This window comes from Myotis yumanensis, unplaced genomic scaffold, assembly GCF_028538775.1.
Source record: "Myotis yumanensis isolate MYYU_CA2020_CCGP unplaced genomic scaffold, mMyoYum1.0.hap1 SCAF_13, whole genome shotgun sequence".
In the NCBI taxonomy this organism is placed as follows: domain Eukaryota; kingdom Metazoa; phylum Chordata; class Mammalia; order Chiroptera; family Vespertilionidae; genus Myotis; species Myotis yumanensis.
Window position 1 is genome coordinate 12387064 of NW_027223764.1, and position 9761 is coordinate 12396824.

General features: G+C 48.3%; 1 protein-coding gene across 2 annotated transcripts in view; it reads right to left on the reverse strand.

Annotated features, from left to right (window-relative positions):
- MXI1 (MAX interactor 1, dimerization protein) overlaps positions 1–647 on the reverse strand; it is a 70609-nt gene extending 69962 nt beyond the window's left edge. The window contains exon 1 of one of the 2 annotated variants that reach the window (XM_070432310.1): positions 178–646. In XM_070432310.1, coding sequence (XP_070288411.1) covers positions 178–439 — 262 coding nt within the window. In that variant the 5' untranslated portion in view covers positions 440–646. Of the gene's footprint in view, positions 1–177 lie in introns of both variants that reach the window. The other variant, XM_070432311.1, reaches the window with a different exon arrangement.
- Between the last annotated feature and the right edge of the window lie 9114 nt (positions 648–9761).

The following is a 9761-nucleotide window of genomic DNA, read 5'->3' on the forward strand; positions in this document are numbered from 1 at the left end:
ATCTTTAGCAGCTTTGTGCGTGCGTGTCCTTTCTCCCGTGTCATCGGTTTTTCCTGCCGAGTGCTGGATGTGTGCTGGGGGGAGGGAGACGCGGCCCGAGCAGGCGACAGGGGTCGCCCAAGTGGGCGAGGAAGAAAGAGCCGGGCCCCGAGGAGGAGCGGGGGCCCCCAAACTTACTTTTGTTTTCTTTCTCGATCTGCTCCAGGTAGCTGGCGGCCTCGAGCAGAATCTGCACGTTCTGCAGAAAAGTGTTGATGTGCTTCTCCATCGAGTTCTCGCTGGTGTTGAAAATGTCCGAGAAGGGGCACCTGAGCTTGGCCCCCGCGGGCTCGTCCGGCTGGGCAGGGGGCTGGGGCGCGGCCACGGCCGGGGGCGCGGCGGGGGCCAGCCCCGCGCCCTCGCAGCGCGCCTCCTTGCGCGGCCGTCCGCGTTTGCCCATGGGGGGACCGGGGTCCGCCGAGCTCGTCCTCGGGTAGGGCTGCGCGGCCCGGCTGGGCTCGGGCCCAGGGAGACCCGGCTGGCTGGAGCGGAGGAGGCGCCCGGGCGAGGAGGCGATCTGACTTCCCGAGCCTCACTGCGTGCGGTTGTGTGCCCGAGTGTGAGTGTGTGTCGGGCTCGCAGTGGGTCTGTGTGTATGGGAGATTGAATGAACCTACAGGACAGACGGAGGCGCTGTGGCGCCTGGGTCCTAGCGCGAGCCTGCCGCCAGCCGGCCGGTCAAAATAAAAGGTGGAGACTAGGGAGGCCGGGACCGCCCCCTGGCCGTCCCGCACCCCTCCCCGCCCCTCCGCAGATCTCACCTCGGTGTAGAGCGCCGTGTTTTAACCCGAATGGAAAAAATACCCGATGCCTCTGATTGCACCTGCATAAAAACAAACTAAGTTATTTTTTCCTCCACCTCAAAATAGTACCTCGAAAAGCGTCTAGCTAGCACCAGGCTTGGCACATAATAGGTCTCCAAAAAATGGTAGCAGCTATGACTTAAAAAAATAAATAAATAAAAACCCAAACAAAAAAACCCATCACGTGTAATCTGAAGTCCACCCCCCATACACACACACACACACACACACACATACACACACACACACACACACACACACACGCAAGGCATTGTGCCTTCAAAGGGCCAAATGAAATCCCCAAGCCAACAAATCCCTGGTTACAGATTTACTCTCTTTCTTTCTCCCTTCAAATGCAAAGTTTCGTCCAGGAAGGGGAGGAGATGTAAGCATATCTCCATGCTCCTCTTCCCGGCCCTGGTCCAGCTGTGCAAAGCTCACACTAGGGTGCCATCACACCTGGCCCTTTTATTTGACAGAGAGGCAGAAGTGGCAGCCCAAGGCCACCCCACTCCAGCTGAATCCCACCTTTTGGCTCTGAAGATCCTTACCCCAGTTGGCATTATTTTTACTGCTGCTGCTGTCACACAGTCAGGGTCTGCGGGACCCCTGGGTGCTTTGAAGGCCTCTGGGGAGTGCCATAGAGAAGGGTTCAAGTCCCACCTCTGATGCAGACAGACTGTGTGAGCTTGGACAAGTCCCCTAACCTCTGGTCTAAGTTTTCCCACCTGTGAAACTCTAATAAGAGTCTTGTTCTTGCCAGGCCTGTGTGGCTCAGTACTTGAACGTCGACCTATGAACCAGAAGGTCACGGTTCGATTCCCAGTCAGGGCACATGCCCAGGTTGCCACTCCATCCCCAGTGTGGAGCATGCAGGAGGCAGCTGATCAATGATTCTCTCTCATCATTGATGTTTCTCTCTCTCTCCCTCTCCCTTCCTCTATGAAATCAATAAAAAATATATTTTAAAGGAAAAAAATTAGGAAAAAAAGTTATGTTATGATTAAATTATATCTACATTGCACACACTACCCGGCCCATAGTAAGATATTTTTCTTCCAATCCAGACCCAGACAAGAGGTTGGGTCCCCGACTGCATCCAAGAGAACATAAGTTGCAGGAAACAAGACTTCTCCACTTTGTTGGAAAACATCTCTGCAACAAGCCCATCTAAATATTGTCACCTAGCAAGGCCACCTGGAGTTTTCCTCCCAGGGAACCATTTTCAGAGAAGACCCAGGAACACTGCCCCCTAGAGTTGTGCCACCCCAGCCACCCCACTCAGAGGCAGCTTCATACACAGGTGTCAGGAAGACTCTTACTGGGAATGGAAACTTTTTGGAAGAAGGAGAGAAAGTGCATTTCTTTGTAAAACATGCACTAATAGAAACTTTGGAGTGCACACACCCTCACAGAGCCTTCAAAAAAGTCTTTTGTACTTTTATAATACAGCAGGTCCTAAATAACGTCATTTTGTTATGCTAGTGAGATGCTGTAGAAACTTAACTCATTTATATTAATTAGCCAATGGAAAAATGGGTTGTCTTGTAAGGTATTTTGCTTAAAGTCGCAGAACTTATGGACAGGAACAATCAGTCAATTGACATTGTAAAGCCAATGTATTCTGAAGAGCTTTGAGATAAAAGTTCACCTTCCATTATCACAACAATCACCGACTTCCTTGTTTCTATCGGAACCACAACCCAAGGTACTCATGTTTAAAATCTACAAATGTGTGAGGGCTTTAGGAAGTTACAGTTTCAAACAAGTTTTATCTAATACCATTTTGCAAAAACTGGCATTTGTGTGAAACAGCCCTGATCTTCCGCAGCCCTAAATAGAAGATGATAGTGAGACCATGAACTAGGGAAGCCCAGACCCCAAAAATCTTGGTCTAATTCCCAGGTGAAGGCCTGGGCCAATGTGCACATATGCAGTCCTGTGACCTACATGTACATACACACACATGCACATACACACACACACACACACTCACACACACACACACTCGCGAGACAGGCACAGTCCACGAATGAGTGCAGGGGTGGTGGTAGTAGGGTGTGTTGTAATTATTTATTTATCCTTATTTCATCTCTCATAGGTCTGTGAGCCTCAGAAAGCCCAGTGGGAATCTTCAAGCTGGGCCATGGGTCTGACCAAAGCCAAAATAAACAATGGCTTGAAGAAAATCTACCAAAAGTGCTGATTTGCACTCTTCCCACAGACGGCCACAGCCCCCACTGCCATTCCCATGGAAAACACCACCGCTGGTGCCAAATCAAGTTTTTCCCCCATCATAGGGGCATTGTTTTTTGTTATTATGTGAGTGCTTAGCATCAGACAATGGCACCACAAGAGACACAATGGAGGCAGGAGAAATGCCTTTTTGTTTCACGAAGTCTGTGCTATTGTAGCCCAGAGTCTCACATGTAGTTTCGTCGCATATATTCATTTTGGTAACATGTATGTGGAAGGATGAATGTGCCAAGCTAAATTAGCTCAAAGCCCCTTTCTTGGTTTTGCAGAGCCCATCAAGTGTTAAATCATGTTAGCATCATATTGACCTCCCCTCCCCCACTGCCCCCAACTAACAGATTTCTCTAATAAAATTGGCCTCAACAGAAAGAGTGGTGGTTCGGGGGTTATATCATGGGACAGGCCTCCAGGATGCTGGGTTACAAGCTCAGCTCCATTCCCGATTAGCTTTGCTTCCCAGGAGGAACCATTCAAACCCTTTGCACCTCGCTTTCCCGGAGGCTTTGACTCCATAAATAAATAGGCCTCTTTGGAAACAGGCCGAGAATTTGTGCAGAGAACAGGTAGGGGGTGAGAAGGTAGGGGATGAGAAGGCTGGCGCAGCCCATGAGGGACATGGCGCTCTCTGAAAGGAAAGTGCGACTGCAGTGCCCAGCAAGGCCGGCCCCAGCTCTCCTAAAGGCCCCAGGTGTCTTGGGTGCCTGCTCAGCACGGGTCTTACCTTCCCAACCTTCTTTTTCTTTGTTCAGCCTGTTTGTCTGTTTGGTAATATTTTTCCATCAACCTTGTTTGCATTTTAAAGCAAGATCACTCTCTCTTTTATTTGCCCCTCTTGCCCCTAGACATTCTGTACTCTTACTTCAAAGGAGTTGTTTTGTCTGTAATCCTGTCTTCAGGTGCACAGAGGCTGGTTAATTACCGAGATGGCGCTAGGACGGTTGTCCAGACCTCCCCATCCTGCGACAGGATGGGATGCTGGGATGCCCTTCCCCACCCTGGACCGTTCTGGCTCTCCTGGGCTCCTTAGCTCTGCTCTTCCTCCTTACCTGTCCTCCCCTCGCTAGTCCTTCCTGCCTAAATCTGTCCCGCCAAAGTCTAGCTTTTCTGTGGACCTTGCCAGCATGGCCAAGTCAGGTTCTTCCCTGCTCTTTGACCTGTGGTCTTTGTACTCAGGTTTGATAAATACCATCAAGAGATCTCCTGCCCCTGCATTGTCACTTGAGTCCTAACCCCCAGAGAGTCCAGCCAGGTTTTCCCTGGGCACCCTTCCCTTTGACAAGGCATCATCCAGCAAGAGTGGAGGAGCTGGCTTGGGGCTCCTTCTCTCCTTAAGAGTCTTCATCGTGTCTTCATCGATTAGAAGGGAGGAGTGGCTTCAAGGAAGGCCCACGACTACAGTCAGGAGCTGTTAAGACACAAGTAGCAGGTCAGGAACAAGGAGAGCTGTGGGACTCTGCCTCTCCCTGTGGCTCCTGGCACAGCCTTAAAAGTGTTGACCAGGCCTCTTCCAACCACTCCCCACCCCCACCCCCACCCTCACCAGCGGGTGTAGACATGGGCAGAGGATAAATAGCCTCCACCCTTCACGGCCGCTCGCCCGGGTGTCACCTGCTCCTAAGCATTATCTCTGCTCTTCTGGACTCTGCCCTCCCTCCTTCTGGACCTCTGAGGCTGGCAGGCCCTTCCTGTCTCAGCCTGGGCTTCTTCTGTACAACGCCCAGTACTTAAAGGGTTCATTAGACTATGAGCTCATCAAGGACAGGAAGCATGCCTCGCTCCCCCTGGCATTCCCAGCCCTGGCACCTGGCACAGCACATGCATGACACACAACAGGGGCTTGGGCCATGGGGGTCGAAGGCAGGAATGCCCTGGCCTGCCTGCCCGGAATCGTGGTGCTGGCCCTTCACGGCTCCCTTGCTCCAGCGAGGCAAGAAGAAGCATTTGACACTGTCTGCAAAGCTATTTCTGAGTCACTCAATTAAAGTTTAAATATCAAGATGCTGTCTCCGTGGAGAAGCCAGAGACCCATGGAGCCAGATGGTTGAAGATCCCTGCCCCAAAAGTACGGAGGCTCAGCCTCCCTCTCCCCATCCTCACGGCTCAGCCGAACTGGTGCCATGACGGGTCTCCTCTGTAACAAGATGCCTCTGAGGGGGAATTTTCAAAATCACCAGGCAATGCAGGCGGTGGCCTGAGATCACGGTGAGAGTCGTACACAGCTAATTTTTGGGGTTTTTTTTACATTTTCTCCCTCTGGGGTGTCTTCTAGATGGATCCGTCAGGCCCCTACTTTTTTTAATGTCTCCATATTTTTTTAAAAAGGGGAATTCATCAAAGATTCTAAATTCATATACATTAAGGTACCAGTGAATGATACTAGCTGAAATGCAATCATTCTCAGAGACATTTGGCATTAAAAGGTGGCCAATGCCTTGAGCTAAAAGAAGAAAGTTTTACCCAGCCAGTGTGACTCAGTGGTTGAGCGTCGACCTATGAGCCAGGAGGACGTGATTAGATTCCTGGTCAGGGCATCCAGGAGGCAGCTGATCAATGATTCTCTCTCATCATTGATGTTTCTCTCTCTCTCTCCCTCTCCCTTCCTCTCTGAAATCAATGAAAATATATTTTTTAAAAAAGAACAAAGGAGGCCCATTCCTGTGTTCAGAGCGGTCTGGGGGCCCAGGACCACAGTCTGTGAACCACTGGGTCAATAATCTTGGAGGCAGCCCCCACATCGGGGTCATACAAAATCTACAGGTTAGTCCCTGACCTTCTGCCTGGACACCTGCCCACCCCCATCCTCTCCTCCCTGAAGCCTATTTTCCCTTTCTCTGTTTCCATGTCTCCTGCCTGAGCCCTGGAAGTTGCCCTCTCCCTTTCCCGACCCAGAGCTCAGTTCTCATGGGTGAAAGGTTGATGAGCAATGAAGTGGGTACATTTATCATAGATAACACACATGAGCACGTACTCAACATACAGATTAATTCCACTAGTCAGAAGACGTATTTTACATGTGTCAGCCTTGTTTTAGGTTTAGGGACAGAGCAGTGAGCAAAGAGCCCAAGCCCACATTCTCATGGGGCTTATTTCTGACCCAGGTATACATGTAGACATAGGACCAGTCCTCTGCATGCAGATATGCATGTGAGCACATACATGCACACAAAGACAGTCCCCTTTACTCCTGTGTCTTTCAGAAAATGAAATTAAATGCCAAGTTGAAGACAGAGTAATAGGATTCATCCAAAGGGACTGTTATATCCTCTTATGCATCACAGAAATAGTCATAAAAGAGAGTGTGGCCCTAGCTGGGGAGCTCAGCTGGTTGAGCGTTGTCCCGTGCATCAAAAAGTTGCAGGTTCGATTCCTGGTCAGGGCACATACCTACGTTGTGGGTTCCATCCCTGGGAGGTAACTGATGAACATTTTTCTTTCCCCTCGATCTCTCTCTCTCTCTCTCTCTCTCTCTCTCTCTCTCTTTCTCTCTCTCTCTTCCACCCTTCCTCCTCTCACTAAATCAATAAACAGCCCTAACTGGGTTGGATCAACAGATAGAGTGTCAGCCTGTAGACCAAAGGGTCCCCGGGTTCGATTCTGGTCAAGGGCGGGTTCAGTTCTAGTCAAGGGCACGTACCTTGGTTGCAGGCTTCTCCCCTCCCTGGGCTCTGGTTGGGGCACATGCAGGAGGCAACCAATCAATGTGTTTCTCTCACATCAATATTTCTCTCTGTCTTTCCCTCTCTCTTCCATTTTCTCTAAAAATCAATGGAAAAATATCCTCCAGTGAGGATTTAAAAAATAAATATATCACTGGGTGAGGATACAAAAATGAGTGAGGAAGGGTTTGCCTTCATATTTCCCTTTCTGTCTTCTTGCCTACATTGGAAATTAATTTTGTTTGCATAAGACTGACCCTTTGCAGGTTTCCACAGTAGTAAGACATACCACATTATGTACCAGAATAGTTAAATTTTTAAAAATGTCATATGTCATTCTAATTGACATAGTCCCGATGATCTCACGGATATGTGTGGCCTGCCAAGGAGTCACGTCAAAACAACCGTCTGAAATTATAACCTACCTGGAAAAGTCAGAAACGTAATCAGAGGCTATTTTCATATAACTACACCCTAAAACACCCACCCCAGACAGGCAGGCACATGAGAATAACATGTTGGCATACAGTTGCAAGAATCTGCCTTAGACTTTTGATACTTAATTGCATTAAAGTAGAATTGAGTAAAAAAAAAAAAAAAATCCCAGACACAGAGGCTAGAATTGGGAAATTCTTCTTCATTTCCTGTCCATGTTTCAAAGCTGTGGAAGAGCTGGGCTCTGTCAAACCTCTGGCTGAACGAATGTTAAGGAACATCTTGTTCATTTAATTTTATATCCTTTGAACGTGAACACTTTTAGGCGCATCATATAGGGGTGGGCAAATGAGAAACAGTTTATTCTTGTATTATTATTTATTAATTATTGTATTATTTATTTATCTTATAACCATAAACTGGCTTTTGCCCATCCCTGTATGTATGTGTAATGTGGTCCCAGATTGTCTTAAAGATACTGTTAAGTATAAGAGCTGCTATTCATAAAGTGCTTATAATATTCCAGACCTGTTTTCCACACACAATTTTATTTTATCCTCACACTCCAGAAGGTATTATGATCACCCCCATTTTACAGATGAAAAATGGAGGCTGAGGGGAAAAAATGCCTTACCCCAGATGGCACAGCTAGCAAGTGACACTCCCTGGTCCCAGCCTGGCAGAGCAGAAGGTCCTTCTTCCTGTTTAGAGCCACTTACCTTCCTTTGGTCCTGTCCAGCCACATGCCCTGTGGGTGTAAACTTATGCTGTGTGGCTAACTGGGGTTATGCGCATGACAAGGGCACTTGTTCCACATCCTCATCAGATTGTAGAGTGAAAATGTCTCCAGTAAAGGAACTTGGATTCTCCCTTCCTAGGCTGTGGTTGTTCCAGAGCGTCCATGGCGTCTCTGCAGTGCCCAATCCTACATAGCTTACCTACTAGGAACTCAGCACAGGACCAACCCAGGGAGCAGGCAGCAACTTCAGTGTTATTACCAGACATCACTGGTTTCCCAGTGGCGCCCCAGCTAACCTCTCATGATTTGTCCTCCCCTGTACACAATTAGCTCTGCTGCCGAGTTAAAGGCCAGACACGGTGCCACAATAGACCCTAAACACACACACACACACACACACACACACACACACACACACACACACATTGCCCTAGCCAGTTTTGCTCAGTGGATAGAGTGTCAGCCTGCGGACTGAAGGGTCCCAGGTTCAATTCTGGTCAAGGGCCTATGCCCAGGTTGCAGGCTCGATCCCCCAGTAGGGGCGTGTAGGAGGCAGCCAATCAATGATTCTCTCTCATCATTGATGTTTCTATCTCTTCTTCTCCCTTCCTTTCTGAAATCAATAAAAGTATATTAAACACACACACACACACACACACACACACACACACACACACACTTGCTGCTGGGGCCGGAAGTGGTGAAGCTGAGAGCAACCCGTGAGTGCCTGTGGAAGGAAGGCTTGCCATCACCTAGGACAGAGGTTCTCAGCTTGCATCTGCACATGACAACCTGAGGATAGGAGGACCAGACTTATCAAATGAAAGTACAGGGTGCCCAGTTTAATATGCTTTTCAGATAAACAACAACTAATGTTTTAGGATAAGTATAACCCATGCAACAGTGGGGATATACTTATGCTAAAGTTTTTAATAAGCAGCTGTTATTATTATTTCATTGGACTACCTTTCCCATATGCCCCCTGCAGCTCTTCCTCCCCCAAAGCTTGGCAGCAATAGAGCAACTGGAGCTCCCCAAGGAGTCCCTCTGCTGGATGGAACATGGGCTCAGACCCTCTTGTTCTCACCTTCCTGGCTTTGAGCCCTTGACCAAGCCTGGTAAGATAGGATTACTCACAGCATAAAACCATGGCTTAGATTGCACTATAGGGCCCCGACTCTCTGAACTCCAGTTGTGACTTTGTCACCAACTGCTCATGATGTAGGCAGGTCTTGGCCCCTCTTGGGGCTGTTTCTTCATTTGTAAGATGGATACAGGCCAAATGGTCACTTCCAGACATAATACTCTATGATCAGCTTACTTGTAAAAATTCTGGCCTTGACTCCATAGCCACTCTCTCTCCCCAGAGAATTAAGATTCCTTTTCTACCTATTCCCAGGGCCCTGAAGTTGAACACTGGGGTCCTGCAGGGTGAAGAGGAGATATTCTGCCTTCTCTTCAGGTACATATATTCTTCTGTTTTGCTAAAGCACACATACCTTCTCACTTGAGTTGTGTATTAACCAATGCCACCCCAATAAATTCAAATAAATAAGCAAATAAAGACAGAAACATCATGTTTTCAAGCTAAATGTGAGTCAAATAAAAAAAAAAAAGGGAAGGAAACTTCTGTGCTCATTCTACCTTTGCCCTTCTGTAAAATGGCCACAAACTCACCATCACTGGCCATTGCCAATGTCCATGGGTGCAAATATAACTGAAAAGCAAAGGGGCTATTTTGAGGTCATTCGAAAGCTGAAGCCCCCCTCCCAGCCCAGCCTGGAGAACCCTGGATACACCTGTTCCTTTTCTCTTAAGTAATCCTTCCCTAAT